Consider the following 21,563-nt stretch of genomic DNA (forward strand, 5'->3'; position numbering starts at 1 on the left):
GCTGTAACAAAGGGAAATGGGGCAAGTCTCAGCCTCAAGGCATTTCCAGAAGGAGGTGAGGTGATTCCTGCTGGTGACATTGCTTTTGATATAGGAGATCTTAAAATCAGTTATTTTAAAAGTGTCATTTTTGATATTTTATAGCTGGCAGGTTCTTTTGGCAGGAGCCTCATCATTGCCCTTTAGATGTTATTAAAATTTGCCACTATAGTTCTACGGAGAGTCCTTGGGCTATTTGCTTCATACCTGGAGTTTGGAGCCAAAATACTTAGTAACCTGAGATTTAAAGGTTTGCATGTTAATAAAGAAGCAAGCTGCAGCCTGCCCTTTTCCCTGTCCTTTCTTCAGAGTGGCTAAAATACTGCAAATACGACACCTTCCCACTACACTGCCTTTTAGCTGACTTCACAAAAAGTGTATCTGCAATAGTGTAACTTTTATGTCAGTAACACACGTGAAAAGAATGTGTGAAGCCCATGAAAGTATGTAAAGACTCATGCTAGTTCTGTGTTTAATAATAGTGAGATATGAGGCTGCCATATCACACCGAGGTGTGCAAAGTTCTGGCTCTCTGAGCCAGCCTTTAAGAAGAAGGCTGAAAAGCATTTGCCTCCTCTGTGCCATTTGTGCTGTCAGGAATGTGCTAAAACCAAATCCCTGTGTACTGGTAGTGACCACTGGAGTAGGCCCAGTCTCCACGTGAGTGAGATGAAGGCATTCTGCTTTTTGTGGCCCCTGATAATGTGGAATTCTCTTGTGGATGGCCTGGATTTTTCTCAGGGGCATAATTGGGAAGAGCCAGCTGATACCTACATATGAACTTTCATGTTCATAACTTAAAAACGTCAGGAGTTCTTTTGATTTACCTTAAATTTGAATTTTCTGGAGAGGAAAAGAAAAAAGGGTCCTGATATAGTTTTATTTTTATTTTAATGCATAAGTATTTTCCCCTGTAAGATAGATAGTAAGATACTGCTCTCTCAGGTAGAGAGTTCTTCAGCTTAGAATATCTTTTCTGGAAATCAGTGCTTTTCCTCTGCCCTTACCGTCCTCCTTTGCAATCCCAGGAAAGGAAGACTGGTACATTTCCTGAAGGCTGCTCCAAAATAAACATCCAGCAATTGCCAACTTCTGCCTCAGCTGCATTAATGAGCCCCTTTCAACCACCAGTGCGATGCAGTAGGTGCTTACGAGAATGGTACTCAGCCACAGTCTGTGCTCCAGATACAGGGTTGGTTGTGAAGCAGGCAAGTTTCCAAAGCTGGGATGGCATTCCTGTTACCATTTTCCATGCCACCTGACTCAAGGAGTTGTTACAAGAGGTGCTAATCAGGTGCTTGAGAACAGCATTCGATCCCTCCTTGCCCTCGCCATGCTCTGGACATCGTTCCCAGTGAGGAAAATGCTATTAGAGTATTAGGTCATCTCAGTGCTTCCTGTTTTCTTGACTGATTCTCCTGTAGCTTGCTCTGCTGATTCTAAGGTCCCAGTGCACTGGGGTTATGGCTATGTACAAAATAAAGGCGGAGAAATGAGTGGCTGCATCACAAAAGCGTATGACTGGACATTTTGTCTTGCAAGGCTGGTGAGACAATATGAATCATACTGTTCCTCCCACACAGAAATCCCCTTCTGCTATAGTTATGCCTTGCATACCTAATAGCTTAGTAACTGGCATAAATAAACTTCCCTGCAAAGCTGGGGAAAACCGTATTTCCCAAGTGGTCAAATGCCCCCTCCTCATCTTTGGTTTAATATTGACATCTGAGATATTGACACCGTGAAAATCAATATGAGAAGTGCCAGTGAAAAATCATTGGATGCAAAAAGTGCAATTACCTCTCCCTTAGCCAAGAATAAGTGGAATGTCTTGTAATATTTCAGTTACTCCACATGCTTGCATGTGAACTTTGCTGGGTGAATGGCAGCAGCATAACAAAAGCAGAAGAGCTTGTGGGATTATTCAAACCCTCCTGCTGCTCCTTATGGGCTTGTTTGATCAGAGGGGCTCAGCACAGCTCCACTGGGGCTCATGCCTGACACTCACATCTATCTTTGCAGGTGAGTGAAGGCTTTCTGAAGCAGCCCAGGAGCTGGGAAGCTCAGAGTCCCCGTGTCCCCAGAGCAAATTCAAAGCATGCAAAACGAGCACCATTTTGTTTATTGCCTGGTGGAGACTTTCCAGAGTCCACATGCCATTGGTTACCTGTGAAACCCTGGCATGGGTCATCTCTTTGGGCAAATGCTTGGCAGGGAATGGGACAGTGGGAACTGAGGAGAAGTCTGTGGTGTCAGATGAGTGGGCAGCCAGGAGCTGCCAGCCACTTTGTCCATGGCTCATACGAATGTGTACAGTACACAGCAGAAGCTTCAGATGCTGATCAGCAGTGCAATATGGGATAAAGAAGGAAATTCTGGAAGCATATGGGAGAGATTTAGGCTGTGAAGAGGTGGGAAGACCTGTCTCAGAATGATTTCTTGTATGCAAGCTACTACAATGGGAAACTGCCACCCTTTCTCTTGTGTGTCTGGGAATACAGGGGCTGTGAGTCCTGTAGTTCAAGTTTACAAGTTTAAAACACTGAATTCGTTGCACTTTCATAGGGCAAGTCTTGCCCAGCAACTTCCAGGATGGTTTAACTGGGCCCGAGGCACTCGTGAAGAAGAGGAGGAGGATTTCCAACAGCTCCTTGAAGGCAGGTAAAGCAGTGAGTTTGGTGTGGCCACAGCCTCAGGCACCGAACATGCTGGGGCTGCATGGGGACCGCTGGGAAGGGTGGATGGAAGGAATTCTGGACATATCTGTCCAGACTCCATGAATTTTGTTTCCCTGGCCCCCAGTCCTGGCTCTGTTCTGCCATTGCCATCCTGGCTGGCTGTCCCTGAACCGCAGGCCCTGCTGCCAGCCCAGCCCCATCCCGCCCCGAGAGCACCCACCCAGCGCCTGTCTCCGGTGCCCACCCTTGCCAGCAGAGGCACCCACCAGCTGCATCGTTTGTTTTGGAGGCCCACAGCAATTCCCTCCCCCTCATGCCCCTCCATTTACTGTATCACAGCCGCTTCCAGCTTGCGATAGCGCAGTGGCCGCCAGGTGACCCTGGCTTAGTGTAAATATTTTGCTTTCACTGGAAGGAAATGTGACATACATTTGGGGTGGAAGTCATCCAGAGGCTGTGGCCTCGGGAGCTGAGCTGCTGGGAAGCCCCTGCCACAGTGCTCTCAAGGTACCAGCACTGTCAGACACATTAGACACGGATTGTGCACCAGCAAGGGGCCAAACAGATTTGCTTCTCAGTGACACAGCAAGGGCAGCCAGGGGCCAGGGAGGAGTGAGGGTGCCCCATGCGCACCCCAGCAGTGAGGAGTGAGGTGCCCATTCTGCCCAGGCACAGCATGGCCTGTCTGCCCTGGCACACCTCCCCATGGGCAGCTGAGCGCTGGTATTAAAGGTCATGGCAGAGGGAGATGAGCAGAGGCGCTTTCCAGACATCCACATGAGTTTGGAGCAAAGACGACATAAAAAACCAAAAATCACTACGTGATGATTTGTGTTCCTTAGACCATGTGGCCATGGGCAGGGGCAGCGTGGCAGGTCCCAGTGTCCTGCTAATGGTTTCCATCCTGTACAGAGGACAGTCCAGTTTAAGGCCTGGATGGGTTCTCAGATGCCTCCAGCTGAGGGGTGTTTGCTGTTGGTGACACTTGCGATCGCCTGCCCCAGCCTGACTGTCCATAGATACGCTTAAAAAGGAATACAGTAACACAGTGCTTAAAGGCATATTGTACCAAGTAGCTAGTGTCACATTTTACATCTGATAAATATTAATTAATGGTATTTCAAAGTACAAAAGGTGCTGGGAATTCATGTATTTGCTGGAGAGAAATAGATCTCCCATATTTAACCATAAGCTTGCTGAATTATGCATTTGACTTGGCATAGCTGGTTACCCTGGAGTGGTGTCTGCTTGTTTGGCATCCTTCCCTGTCAGACCGAGGTGCCGACTTCCCACAGGACAGCCCAGCAGCCTCCCCAGGGAATCAAAGAGCCAGATTATCCAGAATGGGCAAGCTGCACCAAGTCAAGGGTTTGGTTTTGGTAAGTATCCAGAAATTAAGGCTCTAACTTGTTGAGGTTTTAGGCCTTGCCTAGGCTCCGTCCTTATCAACTGCTGTGAGCTTAATTACCAACCTTTGTTTCTCCAGACAGTCAAATTTGTTATGGAGAAAATGGATGTGTGTTCGATTCACTTGCGAAAGGCTTGACAGTAGATAATTTAAAATCAAATTACAGCCTGCCATTAAAACAAACCCAGAAAGTTCAGTTTCACAGGACAATGTTCCACATGCACTAAAATAAAAGCTGAAACAACTGCATGGTAATGCTCAGCCAGTTCACAAGACCATAGGAACTTTTTAGGAAGATCCCCAGTGAATATTAAACAGACCCTGACGTTCCTAGCACCACTGCCTGAGATCAGCACTTCCCTGCCCACTACGTGCAGAGACATTTAAACAGCTCTTGCAGCAACCACTGACACCATCATACTGAATCCTGCCTGGGAGACCTTAGAAATGAGTCATACAGGGGAATTATCCTGTTCCTTAGAACACACTGCCAGTGTGCTTAGCTAAAGAGCAGTGGAGAAAGAAGGAAATGAAATAAAAATTTTCAGAATTGGAAATTTTCATTGTGTCATTTCATAATTAGGAATGAATTCATACATATGCACACACCTATGTGTATGTAGGCATACAACTACATACACATGCAGGCCAAAGAAAGCACTAGGAAGCTGTTGCAACCAAAGCATGTGGAACACAATCCTAAGTAGGACGTTCTGTTCATAGTAGAACATAATGTAGCTCATGAAAGCTCAAGGATGAAGCAATAAAAGTTGTGTACTACTCAGTTCAAGGTTACACAAAAACATTAAGCTCCCTCTTGTTTAGAAGACACTGAAATGTGATACATGAACAAAAATGAAGTAATGTCTTTAAATCTTAAAAATGAATAGCTGTTTTACTCTGTAGGGATCTATGGGATCCTCCACTCGGAGGAAGATAAAAGACCTCCTTTTTCCCAGCTGGAAGGAGGGATTCATTTTAGGTGGGAGCAGTATGCATGTGATATTCCTGATGTGGTAAATTAAGTGTAGGCTGGCAAGCCTATGGGCTGCTCACCCATGTCGCCTCTAACATTCAGAGCTGCACTGCGGCACTGAGGCTCAGTGGGACATCATGGGGGCCACACCTTAGTGTGGGTCAGGCTGCTCCTACATCTCTATATTCAGACTTAGAACTGAAAGTCATACTAAAGCTCATGCCTCAGGACTTTAGTCGAGCTCCTAGCTCTCTGAAATCACCACCAGCACCCTGCAAGGCACTTCTGTGCTTGTGTGAAGCAGGAGAGTTATGGAGAGGGATTTTTGGCTGCCGCAGCCTTCAGGTGTGCTGTGCTGTATAGTGCATGTGCTGTGAGCTGCTGCTTCTCCAGAGAGCAGCCAGAAGAAAGGGGTCCTGGCATCCTGGGGCCTCACATGCCAGGCCAGCAAGGTGCCAGTCCATGAACTTACTGCCACTATGGATATGAAATGCTGGGAAAGGGCAAAGGAGCTCACAGCCATTACAGAGAGGCTCGGTTCCCTGCCTGGATGATGACAAACCAGTCTCCCATCACAGACTCTGTTTAACAACAGATTAACTGAATTCTTTTGAGCTTTTCTTGTGCTGAAAGGACATGTCCTAAAGCAGCTGAAAAGACAGCCCACGTATCCAATACTAGCAGCTCTTTTTGATCCGCTTTTTCTTTGACATTGCCTGGGCTACCCTCCCACCCCCAGCCCTGCAATGTAAATTCACTTTTTAATGCAGTTGGCTTGGATTTGTGAGGAGTGTAAAGTGCCAGCCACCTAAAAGGCCACTCAGAAGAATTGCCATCTAAAAGACCAGCTGGCAGAGAAGTGACTTAACCTAACAAAAAAAGGTGTTGAGACTAGTTTGATTATTTTGGGGGTGGAGGATGAGGGGAGGTGGTAGTGTTGGCACAAAGAGCGAGCCCTGGACTCAGTAGAAACAGCTAATTCAGTCAAGCACCAAAACTGATGCCAGCTCTTTGGTGCTCCTCTTGCAGTTTTTATCCAGACTTGTCCCAGTCAGCACCAGGAACTGCCAACGGGTGCATCTCATCAATAAAAGCAGGCTAGAAGAGACTTGTGATGTTTCCTGTGTGTTTGCCTTCAACAAGGATGTATCTCACACCCAGAGCCCCACTTGGCTGTGCCAGTTCCAGGGGATGGCTTGGTCTTTACACCATCCTAAATGGGAGCTGGGGCAGCCACCAGCCTGAGCAGCAGGAGGAAACCTCTCCCCTGTTCACAAGTGCTCATTTCTGGGGTTTTGACTCATTGCAGATGCTGCAGTGGGGTGTGTGGGGTATGTGCTGTCCTGCGAATTGCAGCTCTGGGTGAAACTTTCACTGATCACCACCATCACTATGTAAACACCCGATGAAGCACATGGCTCACTCTCCAAGCACAAAGCTGTCCCATAGAGAAATGTATATTTCAAGAAGAGGAGATAAAGATACATGCAGCATGTGTTTCTGAGCTAGAAAACATGAGAAGTTATGCCCAACAAGAAAACACAGCTGAGATGTAGCTGGGAGGGCTCTGTCCTTTCAATCTCTGTGTCTATCAACAGAAGAGGCGCTTGAAAATTGCACCCATCATTTTCTTTTGCAGAGTAATAAGCAAATAGGCTTTAGCCTGTCGCCTGCAGGGAAATGGTTTTGTAATGGAAGGAGCACTCTGAACTAAATCAACAAACAAGAGAATGGCTGTGTTTGTTTTTCCATGTACTGGAGGTGAGGGCTCAACCAAGCTGGGGTTTCTTTCACATCCTCTCTACTTGACAGAGGGCAGGGGACAGGCACAGGCACATGCAGAGCTGCACATCTATGTGGAGGGAGCACTGGGACAACAAAACTTCTGGTCTCTGCCTGCCCCCCACACATGTGCCATGCTCTTCCTGTCAGGGAGATATGGGTCTCTTGGCATGCCTGATGCTCTCCCTCTGGCTGTATTTCATGAGTGTTTTAAGCCAGCACTTGCCACTGACATGGGAGCTGCCTGAGCATCTCACTGCCCCTGGCTACTTGCTTCTTCCTCCTCTCAGCTCTTGTGCAATCACACCAAAGTGCATCGGTGAGTGCAGCTGGACCACAACCAACCAAGGACTACATAAAGGATGCATTTTTTAAAATCCAGTAGTTCTCCAATCTTGCACTGGGAGTGAACCTTGTGTGCCTCTTTTGGCTGACTTATTGGGAGCGACATTCATGGCCCTCTGGCCTGGGGCAAGGGATGGCCTGGGTGGGGAGGGCCCTGCTGGCCCCAGGGCATCTCTGCCTGCCTGAGTGGGTGGCAGGAGAAGGCAGCAAGTAAGCTGAATTAATCAACCAGAAGCTTCGATACCGGTGGAAGTATCTAGTTCACATGCATACATATCCTCATAGAAATGCACTTCACTACAGCAAATTTCACATGAGGCACGTATTTTTGCTTATTGATTATGAATCCAGAACCACCACTGTAGTCTTTTCCATTTTACATATGCTTTGAGGGTATGCCTGAAGGATGTGTGCCCAGCACAGGCACAGGCGAAGCATTAAGTTGGGAAAAGAGAGTTACCTAGCCAGACAGAAGCATTTTTTCCTCCTTTCAGATGCATTCCAAAGACAGGCAATTATTTAGAAGTATCTTGTGTGCTTAATCAGTGCACAGGAACGATTTGCAAAGGCAAGGGCAGCAGTGAGTGTATGCTTTAATCCTGTCTCAGACAGAGCATTCCCTTTATTCATCTATTCCCAGCATTTGAACTGTTAGCTCAAAGGCAGGCCCAGAGCTGGAATGAATAGCTTAAGATAGCCCTCTCCATGTCTAGGCCACTGGATGCCCATACAGACTTATGCTTTTAATGTTTATTCCCTGTTGTCCCTCTTTTCTCCTAGCAGGAGAGAGAGCTATTTCTGTGTGCTTTGGTGCATCTTGCATGTGCCAGGCCAGGCAGTTCTGTGCCTGTACAAGTGCTTGTAAGCACATGCAGACATAGATGTGCCCATACAGACCCAGATGTGCCCAGACAGACCCACATTACTAGTCACGTTTACATCTGTCTGTATGCATGCCTATTCTGCCATGCAATCAACATACACACAAGTTTGTTGAAACAAGCCAAGTTTTTTCCCCCTCCTGAATTGCCAAATGCTGGAAGCCGCAGGCTAGCTATTGTGGTTACCCTGATTCCCAGGTTTCTCCTGCAGTTGGCAAGTAAGCAGCACTGCAAGTTTCCTAACAACTGGGATGAAGTTTTGTGTAAATCACCTTCTAGGCGTTAGACTTTTCCCAGCAAAAGAGGGGGGTGGGTGTTTGGAGGAGGGAGAATTGCTCTCTTTGATGTGGGGATTAGTTCACATGTCAGCATTATCCCCTTTTTTTAATATGCTGTGATTTATAGAAGGGAGGCTATGAGAGATAGCCAAGGGGACACCCCACGTGGGGCTGACAGACACCACCTCCCAGAAAATACCTACAACTAAAGCAGCTGGCATCAACAGAAAGACTCTTAACTGCAAAAAAATGAAAGCATCATTAAAAAAACCCTGTTTTGCCTAACAAATGCTTTGTAAAAATTAGGATGTGCTTTACTGCTTATTGAGCAGAAACTGGTTTACCCAGCAGGAGAGGGAGAGTCTTTCTGTACATCCACAATAAAGAAATTATAAATACTTTTTTCCTTTTTAAAAAAAAGTTTGTTTTGTGTTTTCCCCTTACAGCACACATCACAAGTGAGAATGAGTGTGGTTTCAAAAATGATTATGCTCTCTTGAAACATATTTAGCAATGTGACTGCTCCAGTCACATTGTTTCCACATTCTCCTGCATGAATATTTTATCAGTGCTTTAAAAAAACTTCACTTTTTGGTCAAAAGTTATATGGTTGTTCTACAATCCAATCTTATGTCTATTAGCATTGAAGGAAACTTTCCTGCTGTTTTTCATGGGAACTGGATAAGGCTCTGACTAATTAGGTTAGAAGCCATATTCAGAGTAGCTTTGCTTAGCATATCTGAATTATTTGGGCTAACTGCTTTGTGGAGTGTATGGCTGAGGGGCTGGCATAGGAGACAGTGACAGAGATAGATAAACAGTGACAGTAAGAAATTTAACTGCCTTTTATAGTGTGTATCAGTATTTTTTCAAATTTCTGTCTGTTTTGGCCCATTTCAGTTCCTAATATTTTTATTTTTCCAGTTCTCTTTGAATGAAAAGACATTCCAATCAAGCAAACTTTTATTTTGTAATTAAAAACACAGTCCAATTTCCAGACAGATCAGCTCTTTGAGCTGATTCCTTGTGTAGCTCCTTTTGTGTTGAAGGCAGTGGGGGCAAGAAGGCCATGGCAGCCCAGACTATAGTATGAGCTGCTGTAAAACGCTACCCTAAATAAGCAGTTTTATCATGTTTTTACCATAGAGATACCATGGGGTCTTCCTTGGGTGTTTCTTTAAGTCCTGTTCCAGACACCCAAAGCCCTGCATTCACCCTTGATGCTGCTTTGCTCGCGCTCCTTCCAGAGCAGCAGAGGCAGCTCAGCGACTGCCTGGGCACCTTACCTTGAGGGACAGACAAAAGCCAAACCACTTCTTTGCTGTTATGTTTCCAATGGTCTCCCGCAATTCCCCCCGCTATTCTGTTCAGCATAAAGAGGTTATTGTGTCACCCCCAGCAACCCATGACCGCCACTGACAACCAAGGCGTGACGCACGACGGGACGCGCCCCACACAAGCAGGCTTTGTACCCGGGGCGGCGCGGTAAAGTGGCCACGTTCAAGTGTGGCCTCACAGTGTGACTTCTCCCACCCCAGCCGGGGCTGCTCCATGTGCTCTGACCCAGATGCTAATCGAACTACTTAAACCCGCAGTGAAAGCACAGACAAAAGCTCCTCTGGCATCTCCCCAAGCGCAGCGCCCTGGCCCAGGGCTCCTGTGAAGGTATGCTGCAGCAGCATGCTCGAAAAGACGGGCCTGGCTCCGCAGAGCAGCCTGGAGAGAGGTGCAGCTTTGGCTCTCAGGTGCCTGTGCATGCCCCACCTCGGCTTGCCACTCCTCTTCTGTGCCACTGTGAAGTGACTGCAGTCACAGCCCTTCTCAGAAACGTGCACAGAATAATGTGTTATGGGCACATGCACCCTCTCCTCACAAACACCAGAGTAACAACAGAGTATTTCAGAGTGATGCTTCCTTTCACCCCAGCCCTATGTGGGGTTGGGGATGGTGTGTGGAGACAGAAGGGTGACTTGGTGGACTGGAAATGATAACTGTTTCCATGGCCCAGGAAACACACCACTTATGTTTCTGGCAAACAAGAGTATTTAAGAGACGTGGCACACGCTGTGCTACTTATTCTTCTTCACAAGTGGCCCACTGGAGCCAAAAAATCAAACCATTTCCTGCTTATTTGTTCAAATTGTCAAAATATTTGACTGAATGAATGTCAAGCAGTATCCTGAAGACAATACTTCATAGAAGGAAAGACAATTTTGAGATCGCTGTGTTCCCCCATTTCAGCACTTTCCAGAAATGGAAAATCCTTCTTGCTGGTCTGTCTGTTGTATGGCAGGGTGGACAATGCCAGCTGGTTACAGACACAGACATCACCAACTCATACTTTTTTCTACACACATTACCATTTGGGTGTTCAGACCTGCCTGCATTGTCACTGGTAGCTTGAATCTCTCCTGAAGGGTTAAGTAAGTTTTTCCTTTAAATAAAGAGATAGCACTGGCTGATTAAATCCCAGTATTTATGCATGTATTTTGCCAATGCATTTGAGTGAGAAAAGTAATTCCTATATTATTCAGGCATGCTCTCATCTGGGAGAAGCAGGATTTCTCAACTCCTGCTTGGAATGAGTTGGGAATATACAATTTAAACAAAGTTTGTTAAATACCATATATACTAAGAAGTTATAGTTTGAGTTTGAGTGTAATTGAGACTAGAACTCAGATTTGATGATTTTGATGGTTACAGTTAAGAATGAAGCAATGTCAGATCAAGCAATAATCAAGGAGCCAGTCAGCCAAGCAAGACAGGCTTACACTTTTGAATATATGAGAAAGCAGAGAATTTGAAAAACACTGTCAGTTTGGGGGCTTTTTTTGTTTGTTTTTAAAAGTTATGTTGATAATGATAGAGCTTAAATCAGAACAATAGTAACAGACTGCAACTTAAAAGTTTACCTGGTCTTTTCACCTAAACCCACAAAAATGTAGGTATAGGCTGGAGTTCATAAAAAGTTGCACCCTTTGCCTTCAAAAATAAAAAAGAACCAAAACTGAAATCAAATGCTCAGTTTGATTATCCAACTGTTTGGCTCAAAGTACAACTGGCTTGTCTTTCTGTGGTCTGTATGAAACCCAGAGGAACATTGGGCCCTGACTGCCAGACACAACTCCCATGCTTCCAAAAGCTGAGCATGAATCATACACTGCCATGTGTGAAATCCTACATGAAAACATCAGGTGGAGAACAAGAACTCTTCCTGCAGGAGATACCTGCCCTCCCTCACGTAACACTGATAGCAGGAAATTACCGTAACTGCTGATATATCAGAATCAGCCATTGAATATTTCTGCCTTTCATCCACATTTAAGAAAAGATCACTTCCATTTGAGATTCCCCACAAGCATGTGTTTTTTCTGATATGTCATATATAAGTGTGACAGAAAAGTCAATATGTTACCACTTTGACAAGTTGTGTGATGAACTAAACACCTGCATCATCTAGAATTTGGTAATGGAAGGGCTGTATTTTTTTTGACACCCTAGTAACAGACATATTGTCAATGTCCAGTGAAGGTTAAAATTCTACTGGACCATAGCTGTGTATGCAGGCTTTGAGAAGTGATTTCCATGCCTGCTGAAGCAATTAACCATTAGTGCAGCAGTTGGGAAAGAGCAAGTGAGGCAACTGCAACGTGCCTTTATTTGGAAAGCAGCTTCAGGTCTAAATGGCAGCCTTGACAGACATTCACCTGCTTCCACTGCTTGTATTTACGGCTCAGGAGAGCTCAGAGACTCTGGAAATGCTGCAGCTAAATAGCCACCTTCTTAGCACCCTGCTCAGTGCAAAGCTTCCCTGGCACCTGATTAGGAAAACACTGCAGGGGATTCACAGGAACAGGGGCTGGGGTCAGGAGAAAGCATTAAACCTTCGCGTGTAACTTTTCATGTGACCGGGCTGGCGAGCCAGTGACTCTGGGCTCCACTGGCAGGCAGTGGCTTGTGGAGACCTGGGAATTATTATATAGGATTGGGAGAGAATGCCAGCAATGCACACAGAGCCCAGGGGGGAGGATGAAAGGCAAACACCACGCAATGAATGAATTCAGAAATATGCATGCAATTTCTGAATGACTTCTTTCCCTTCACTGAACCTGCACACCAGTTTCTACAGCCACCAGTGAAAGCCGCATGTCCCACAGCAGAAGATCCGTGCCAACCTCCTGGGCTCTGCCAGCCCATGTGCTGCTCCCCAGCACCTGCTGCTGCATGGGCGCAGGCCCCCTGTGCTGTCAGCAGCAAGAAGAGCACGGTGCTGGTGTGCCACCAACTAAAGTCCTTGCCAAGGCACCAGTGAGCCCCCTAAATGCAGCTGTCCTCAGGAAGAAAGTGGCATGTGGCTCTTCTGAATGTGACAGATCTCACTGGTGGTGGCAATGCTATGGGGCTGAGGTGAAACCTATAGCTGAGGGCAAGGGGAGAAAATTCAGTGTTGCAGCTCCAGTAATCTGAACCAAGCAGTGCCAGAACACCCCACTGGCTGGGGGAAGAGCTCAGCTGGTGCCATTGTCACCATGGTGGTTGAGGACCCACCTGTCTTGCGGCCGGCCTTTCCAGGTGGCTGCAGTCAGATGGGGTGTGCGGGCACAGGCTTTGAAAGCACACTTAGGAACAGCAACTCACTGCTTCCCCACAGTGTATAATTTTGGAAAGATGGGAGGAGGGCCATCAAGAAATGGTGTCCCTGCAGCTCCTCACTTGGCATGGTAGAACCATCTTTTATTATCCTTTGGGGCTACAGCTGAAAACAAAAAATGCTTTCATTTCAGTTTGGCAGCAGCTCTGGTTGTGTGTGCTCTGGCTGCTTCCTTAATTACAGTGGTTGTTGACAACTTCTGATAGAGACCCTCTCTTTGAGCAGTCCCCCCACTCCCCCACTTTTTTTGCAGTCTGAACACATAGCAAACCGGGACAACGTTCTGTAAAAATAAGCTCACTGTAACTCAGTGATTCCCATGCCACAGTTATGCTCTCTTCTGTCCTCTCAGTTTGTGGTGCTGCTGTTTATTTCCTCTTTCTGGCTATAAGACATTTTATTTATTAGTGCTGGATTTCCTGTTGCCTGCAGCTGCCCGTTCTTTACTCTCCCCAGTGCATTTTGCCACTGGAGGCTGTCTGTAGGTTTGTTGTCCCACTGACTGAGGTACTCTCATCAAGTTTGGTTGGTGGTTGTATTAAACAACACTTGACAAAGAGGGGGCTTGCATGGCAGCCTGGGCATACAAACACCCCCTCCTCTTTCCCTAGCAAACCAAAGGCTGGTATGCTAAGCTCAGAGGTAGAGGAGGGGTCCCTTTTTTATGACTTACTGATGCAGAGATTATGCTTTTTCAGATGGCAGGAACACTTCTTGTTTTGTTTGCACACACTGCACTACACAGGGGAAGTCAGCTCTTTGACTGCACATGTCTGAAGGTCTGATTGACAAGGGGTTAGAGGTTTTCAGTTATTATTAATGTGGGCCACATCATGGTAGAAACATCATGCAGACTTGATACATGTGAGGTTCATGAATGACTTCCCTGGTCTGTTGTGGACATTCAACATCCTCATGGTAAACAGAAAAATTGCTTATACAGAAAGTGAGATCATGAAGTGGAAAAAAATGTTTTGCTGCTTTGAACATGATTTCCCTGCTGAAAGGAAGAAGGTGGCAAAAGCTCTTCACGCTCTGTGTGTTACCAGCAAGGCCAGTTGGAAAAGCTCTCTCACCTACACTGGGGGGAAGTGCTTCATCTAAATTCTCTCTTGTCCAATAGCTATCTGGTATTATTTCGAATGGCACAGAATAAGGTTGAAGCAACACTTAATGGTAATATTCTCTATCTTATGTTTTATGTGTAAGGTGCTGCCCTCATTTTATCATCTTATCTTTCTGTTTGGAATGGATTTGGGGCTGAAAAACTGAGTAATGAGGTTTAGGGGAGAAGTGAACCCCAAGGCATGGAGGTGTGCTTTACAGCAGTGCAGCCGTGGTCCTGTCAGGATGTGATCCTTTCAGCTGTTGTTCATGGTGGGCAGTTGCTGGCAGAGAAGCTCTGCAGGTGCAGCACCATTTAGACATTCCTTCCTTTGTCAGATGTTCGAGAGCTGCCCATGACCATTAAATAGGGAACAGTCCTCTGACATCTTCCAGGTAAAATGGAAATGGGAGATCCTGAGCATTTGAATTATGAAAGACCCCAGTGTGTTACCTGCAAGCCAGTGTTTTAACCCCAGTGTCCTGGCCAAATTCCAGCTCTGCTAATTACATCCTGCCTATGTGAAAATTCCCCTGCATTTGTACACGGCTTTCTTCCTTGCTTGTTTTCAGCAGCTGTGTGGAGTTGCCAGGTGCGGCGAAGCGCTTGCCATGTTCCACCTCAGGCCTGGCTGCCTTTCAGCAGGGAATGAAATGAGCACTGTGCACAGCATTTGCACTGAGTTTGGATCCTGTGCAGGGAAGGGTGCTAGAGAAGCAGCCTACCCAAGGACCAGGTTCTAGTGCTGGGGTATGTTGTAAGGTGACAGGAGAGACAGGAGGACTGCTTTTCCTCCAGATATCTTTCATCTGCAAGGGCTGGAATAGCTGGTACATGCTGATCTCGTTTGGTAGCTGACTGACTTCAGGTTTGTTTGCACAGTGGGAGAAGCTCTCAGTCCTGCTTACACTGGTCACTGTCAATATGCATCCAGCTTTGCACGTCTGGTTATCTATCAGTGTGAACAAGGGAAGTTAGGGGGAAAATAATTTAAGAACTTTATAGATTTGTTTCATTCTCTTCCACTTCATTACTCATGCGCACATTGCTTTTTGTTTGGCCCTTCTGGGAATAGCTCTCTTCAACTGATCATTAATTCCTGTGGTAAAAATCTCACTCATACCACCGGAGAAGAACTGGCTGATGGATTATCCTCCTCTTCTGAAGAGGTGAAAGAGATGGCTGCAGTTGTCGTTACAGGATGCTAATAATAAGAAGCAGTAAGAAATGCAGTTCACATACAGAAGGATAATGAAATTACATATATTCAATACAGGAGTGACTTATTGGCTCATCTGTCCGATTTACTTGTCAGCCAAACTCTCTTGTTGATTATGGCATTTTTACCACAGTTCTGCCTGAATATTATATGGAAGTACATACAAACGTGTTTGAGGTCGCTCCCAACATAACACCAGCTCCACTGGCAGCAGTGGAGGCAGAACACACCCAAGGCAGACAGAGCAGTGACTTGTTGTTTTTTTTTTTTCTCCCCATCTCACATTCCTCTTTGATCTTTTCATCTTAATTCCATGGGACAGCAGTTGTGAACAAGGGGGAAAATCCAAGGTTGTCTCAAAGTGTGAGGCCAGAATGTTTTCACTATATCCTAGCAAGGGAAATATAGCAAGCCTTGGAAAGGGAGGGAATATGTGTTGTTTGTAGTGTAAGAGGAAAAGCTGGGACTCAAAGACCCAAGTTCTCTTACCACGCTGTCCCTGTGACTTCAGCAAAGCACAACTACCTGGGTCTCATTAGCCCTGTCTTTATACTATACTAGCTTCATGGGGATGAGAAGAAGGGTATTAAACTTTAATTGACTAATGTCTGCAAAACATTTTAGAACTTGACGGAAATTTCCCAGGTAGTCCAGAGAGCACTGAAAAGCTTATCTCCCTCTCTAACTGCAAATGGCTCCACAGTATGAGAGAAATAACTGAAAATAGTGCTTGCATTCTGGTGTTTATAATAATGAAACCCTCTAGCTTCCCCTCTCAATCCTTCTACTTTTTTTTAAAATAGGGAAAGACAGCAATGAGAAATTTTAGTCTAAACAGAGTGTAGTTGCTCCCTGGAGACTTGAATGCAGCTCAGTGGAATTTTCCCTGCCTTCAGTCTTTTGTACTTCTTAAAGGTCCTGGAACCAGGCATGTGACTGTAAGAGCAAAAAACACTTCTCTGTCTGAGTGTTCTACCAAATATTTACAAGATACTCAGATAAAATGGCTACAAGCAAGTTAAGCAGGGTTTGAGTGGCTGGTAGTGCAGCACTGTCAAGAAGAAAATCCAAATCTTAGCTAAAACAAAATTAAAATTATATGTTACAAACGTCTCTTCAAAGCACAAAACTTGTAACACTGAAGCTGGAAAACTGCTCTTCCCTAGGGTGAAATATATTACTTTTAAAAGTAGCTTATTGAAATGCAGTAACTTCCTTGTTGTGATGGAAACTTCCTTGTTAAAGGAGAGCCCAAAGCTGTGTGAGCAGGCGTGCAAGCAGATAGCTGCAGAGATGTCCTCTCCATGCCATCCTGTCTGGTGGCTGGGAGTGATGCAACATCAGCTTCCACATCTCTGCCACTGCTACACTTCAGGGTGTGCAATATTTTTTAATAGGGGCCACATGCTCCCAGGAGCATTCTCATCACCCCCAAACAGCAACAGCAGATGGCAACCTGCCTGCCTGGCTGCCCGAGGTGGCCTCACTGCAGCTCATTTCCTTGCTGGGTTACCTACAGCCACTTCAGCAGTACTCCAGACCTCTCATATTTCTGTACAGGTTTCTCTGCTTTTCAAGAGAGTGCTCAGGGACAGCAGAGGACAGAACCAGGCCAGTGGTGACCATGAAGCGGCACTAACTGAACCCATGGCTTTCCTGTAAGCTTGAGAGCCAGCAACAACCAGATCCTGATCACAGCACAGCCAGTGATGCTTTCAGAGGTCTTGAGCAGGTCATACATTCTCTAAGTCTCTAAGGTGAGTAAATAGTTCTGTGATTTGCAGTCATGTTGTGAACACTTCAGAAGTGCTTTGAAGGCAGAGAAAGCTGAGCAGCTGTAATACACATCGCTCTTCTCACAGTTTAGATTGCTACCTGTTCTCCTAACATTCTGAACAGTGCCCAGCTATTTGTAACTCTTACATCATCTCCGATGATTTCCAAGTGAGTTACAGGAATAAGTTCTTACTGTACTATTGCTTCGTTATCAAGCCACTGAGTAGGCTTATCATTCTCTTAAAATAGAAAGTGAATGTTTCACTGTGTTTTGGGCTGTGGACACTCCTGTGCTTGGCCACTGGTTCCTCCAAACTGGTGAGGTGAATTAGGAAGGCACATGTGGCCTATGCTTCTTCAGCACCATGTATGTTGTTCAGAGGCTTTTATTATAAAGTCACTTAACCTAAAGACAGGTTTTTCATAAGTTCAGAGTTAAGTATGGCCCCACACATACAAAGAACAGCACTTGGTTCTGACATCAGTCTTTGAAGAGACAAAAGAAGAAGACAAAGAATGTTCTCTCTCTGCTTCACCAGATTTTTGAAAACCAATGTCATCATTCATTCAGTCTTTGGGGAGGTTTCATTTGTCCTTTCTATAGATTTGATGTATTTCTTGAAGTCTCGCCAGTAGTGCTGGGTAAAGCAGCATCATGTGAAGTATCTTTCAAGGCACTGCTTCTCACTCGTATGGGCTGCAGGGCAGGATTGGTTCCTTCCCAAATGAAATTTGTTTGATCCTTTTGGTCTGAAACACACAATAAAGACAAGACACCTCAATCACAATATTTCTGAATGATATTGTGAAGTTGCCATTTCCTCCAGCAAACAGTCACTTGGAAACCCATTTAATACGCAAAACAAAACAAGGTTTTAAATTCATTATGAGCTAATTGTAGAGATTTGCTGAAAATGGACTGATGTGCATGTAATGATCCTCTTTTTTCTGCCTGTCTGGTTGTTCTTCTAGTTACCAGTGTCCAAACTCTCCTTATTCTGGCTGTCAAATTTTCTGATGTACACTAGAGCCAAACCTTAGACTAGTTGAAGCCTCTTTACCATTCTTTGCCAGAGCTCTCCAAAGGCCAGCATGTGTTTGCTGAGAATACTGTACTTGCTAGGGTACTTTGCACCACCCTAATATTCCAAGACTTTTGGTAGCTAGTACCTATGAACAGAGAATGGGATGAGCAAGAAGATGGAGATTCTCTACTACAGCTCATGTTTGACAGTTCAAATACATTTTCTAGAGTTGAACAGAACACAGCTTATAGCAATATATTTTCTAACTAATAGAAAATTGCCTTGGATTGAGAAAGAATACTATGACACAACTTTATATGCTTTATTAATATCTAGGCTGAGATCGGAGCCTGCTTCTCAACCAATATAAGCTGCTCCTCTTCTAGTCTTAGTCCTCTGCCAATGCCAGGCTGTAAAGTGCTTTGGGACGAAGCTCTCTATGTAAATGAAGGATATTATGTGGCTGTGATTAGACACTTTACGCAGCAAACAGACTCTTGTTTGTGAGAGGAAATATTCAAAACCAAAATGAAAGCCTTTCTGAGCAACCTGAGAGCTGATGAACACAAGCTGAGGAAACACACGCAGTTACCAGGATGAAAATATTCAAGGTACTAATTATCAGTCAGATAACATCATGTCCTCAGGTTTGCTGCTATGAACTGTATTGCAAGGCATCCCAGGCCTATTCAAATAGGTATTTCTTTTCCAGTCTCTCCATATGACCGATTGAGAGCCCTCAGGTGCCTGAAGGACTCTGCAGAACAGCCAGCTCATACCTGGGCTGGTTCCTACTGTGCAGTAGGAAGGAGGAGACCTGAAAGGAGGAAAGTGAAAGGCAGATATTTCACAGTAACAAGCCATGATCAACAGAGGTGATATTGTAGAAGAAACGTAAGGCTTGTTACACAAGTTGTCAAAGTAAACCGTATCTCAGTTTTCCTCTTTAGCCCTGATTGTTAACTATACAAAAAGCAGCTGCACTAGAGAAGAGTTGTTCATATAGCTGTCCTGGTGTAACCATACTGACAATGATGGTAACTCTCATTTCCCATATTCCTCCAGGGAAATATGCTGCACTGACAAAAGCACCTCTAAGACTGTTTAAAACAGTTTTGGTATTTACAGTAAAGCATCTACAGCATTACCCAAATGTACTTAATGTTAATACAGAGCTGGCTTGATTTACAATCCAAAAAATGTACAGGAAGCCCTTCTGTGAATTTACTGGGAGAGAATAAGTGAAGTTGTCTATACTCCATCTAGCTTTGGGAGATGGCTGACAGAAAATGCATCTGAGAACTTATTTCAGTAAAAAGATAGAGTGAGCAAGAAATTCTTTCCAAAGAAACAGCCTCTGAGAAGTCTATATTCTCATCCTATTAAAACAAACAAACAAACAAAGCCCCAAGCCCCACTCTCTAAGCAAGGGAACAGAAAATACCACCTGTCTTCAACAAGTATCCAAGCATTCCATAGGCATGATGATGACTTATGAACATGGTCATTATTAGTGCATAGAAGATGACAAAAAATAGTTCTGTAGTGTCATATTAGCCAACTACATTTTTGAGCTTTAGATAAACCAGTAAATGTGCATTTCCAGTATGCTATCTTTTTGCTTACCTGTTTGTTTCTGTTAAAACATGATGTTTAAAACAAATCACAGGAATCTTGGAAGTCTGTTTAACACCACTGCTTTTTGAACAGCATCACTCAGGAATTCCAGGCCATATGAGTCTCAGGTTTTGTAAAGTAGATGACCATAGTTTTTAGCTACTAGAATACCATAGCTTTTTTCTAGTTTTCAGTGAAGTCCATTTTCTACCAAACAGGTATAGGAAGCTATGTATGATACCGCCCATCCATAATCACAAATTATAAAACATAACACAGGGTTTTTCCGGCACTGTTTTTCTAGAATAACTGCTGGTTACTAACAGGTATTGAACAGTTCCCACTGATTTTGTGTGGAATAGTCATACCCAGATCTGCACCTGAAACAGGCCTACATACTACATAAAACTGCTTAGATTTCTGAACAGGCTCTGATTCAATTTTTTATCTTCTCTGAGTGATTCAACTCAGAGAACTGGCCAGATTATATCATTATAAGCAAGGACATGTAGCCCTTTCATGGGGCTAGAAGCCATTGCAAAGTTATTTGTACTGTATGTATGCAAATCAGCTTCAGTTTGAGGTAGTCTGGGAGAAGTTTGAGGGGGATTTCCCTGCTTTATGTAATCTTTGTTGTTTCTTAGCTTCCTCTATTCACGTAGCCAGGAGACACAGGCTTGACACTGCTGGTAGTTTCTCAAACTCAATTTGAAAGCAAAGGTAATGTGCTCAGTGACCTACAACAGTCCTCTGGCTTTCAGTAAATCCTCAGATGCTGATGCCATGGTATCTGGAATGAAGGAGGCCTGAAGGAGCAGAAGGGGAATAACGTTACAGACTTTGCTTGCTGGCATACTTCGACAATGGTCAGCAGCCAGGAAGATCTGTGTGCTGTCCCTCAGCTCTAACTCTGGCCTGCCCAGATCCCTGATTTCTCAATTCTCAATCCACACACAGTGCTGCATCTCATCTGTGATGAGCGCTGTCAGTTCACTCTCCAGAGCGTGGGGCACTTACGAGGCCCCTGCACACCAGACTGCAAGCATGCAGGATTGGCTGCCCTCACCTCTCCATGTGGAGACATCATGTGGAACAACACTCACCGTACCATCTGCTCTGGTGTCTCCAGTCCCACCAAAGATATTCACTGAAATGACAGGCTGGACAGGTAGAAGCTTCAAGGCAAGTAAGAGAAACCCTCTATCTCTTGGCAGCCCACAGAAAGCTCTGTGCTGCTCCGGCCACACTGCTTCTGACACCAGGTAAGCCCGCTCAGGGCTCGGCTGAGGATGGCTCCCGACCCAGGGTATCATGTTGTACACATTGGGGTGTTATTATTCCAAACGGCAAGATTTATAATTCAGCAACTATCCAGATTCTGAGAAACACACTTTCTGAAAATCACTAAGCTAAGGGAAATACAACAGGTGAAGTAAGCACGGTGGCACTGAGGAGGAAGGAAATCTCCCTGCAGTGTGCTGATAAGAGTGTGCTTGATATATACTGTGCTCAATCTGCACAGTCTGCAACTGGGAAAACACAGGCTAGCTGAAGGAAATTCAGCTCGGGGGCCCTGGGGACTGAATTAGTCTGCTAAAATGCTTTGTTGGTTTTATTTATCACTGCTTAATTAGGATGCTTGACCAACACACTGGAAAGATAGTAACTGTTAAATATTCAACAAGCTGAACTTTCAGTTACAATATTGCAACTCTGAATAAAGTTCATGGAAAGTTTGTCCTTCCTAGGTACTCCAACAAAGCCAAAGGGAACTAGACTGGGC

The 21,563-nt window shown here is 45.0% G+C and overlaps 2 protein-coding genes across 24 annotated transcripts in view; one reads left to right on the forward strand and one right to left on the reverse strand.

The window, feature by feature from the left end:
- RAD51B (RAD51 paralog B) overlaps positions 1-21,563 on the reverse strand; it is a 429,615-nt gene that overhangs the window by 12,472 nt on the left and 395,580 nt on the right. For 14 of the 22 annotated variants that reach the window (XR_015288773.1, XR_015288776.1, XR_015288774.1 and 11 more), the window contains one exon: positions 15,391-17,888. The exons of 4 other annotated variants lie outside the window; for them this stretch is intronic. Coding sequence is in view for 7 of the 18 variants with exons in the window: in XM_023928297.2 (XP_023784065.1) it covers positions 17,737-17,888 (152 nt within the window). In the remaining 11 variants the exon portion in view is untranslated. Of the gene's footprint in view, positions 1-15,390; positions 17,889-21,563 lie in introns of those variants that run through there. 4 more of the 22 variants (XR_015288783.1, XM_086895903.1, XR_015288769.1 and 1 more) reach the window with 4 other exon arrangements.
- On the forward strand, positions 6-6,209 carry LOC147652599 (uncharacterized). Of its 2 annotated transcripts, none has more exons than XM_086895918.1 (5): positions 6-55; positions 1,068-1,247; positions 2,605-2,700; positions 3,941-4,096; positions 6,131-6,209. In XM_086895918.1, the coding sequence occupies exons 2-5, from the start codon at positions 1,196-1,198 to the stop codon at positions 6,190-6,192; spliced, it is 366 nt and encodes a 121-aa protein (XP_086752044.1). In that variant the 5' UTR covers positions 6-55; positions 1,068-1,195; the 3' UTR covers positions 6,193-6,209. The 2 variants fall into 2 exon arrangements, with proteins under 2 accessions (XP_086752044.1, XP_086752045.1); XM_086895919.1 differs by having other exon boundaries at positions 4,013-4,096.

The sequence above is a fragment of the Cyanistes caeruleus genome, chromosome 6, assembly GCF_971803275.1.
Source record: "Cyanistes caeruleus chromosome 6, bCyaCae1.hap1.1, whole genome shotgun sequence".
Classification (NCBI taxonomy): domain Eukaryota; kingdom Metazoa; phylum Chordata; class Aves; order Passeriformes; family Paridae; genus Cyanistes; species Cyanistes caeruleus.

Bases quoted from the DNA above. Each gene is read 5' to 3' on its own strand.
- LOC147652599 (XM_086895918.1), top strand. From the start codon at position 1,196: ATGGTACTCAGCCACAGTCTGTGCTCCAGATACAGGGTTGGTTGTGAA. The intron at 2,701-3,940 runs GTAAAGCAGTGA...GACTTGGCATAG, and splicing joins CAACAGCTCCTTGAAGGCAG to CTGGTTACCCTGGAGTGGTG. The intron at 4,097-6,130 runs GTAAGTATCCAG...CTCCTCTTGCAG, and splicing joins AAGTCAAGGGTTTGGTTTTG to TTTTTATCCAGACTTGTCCC.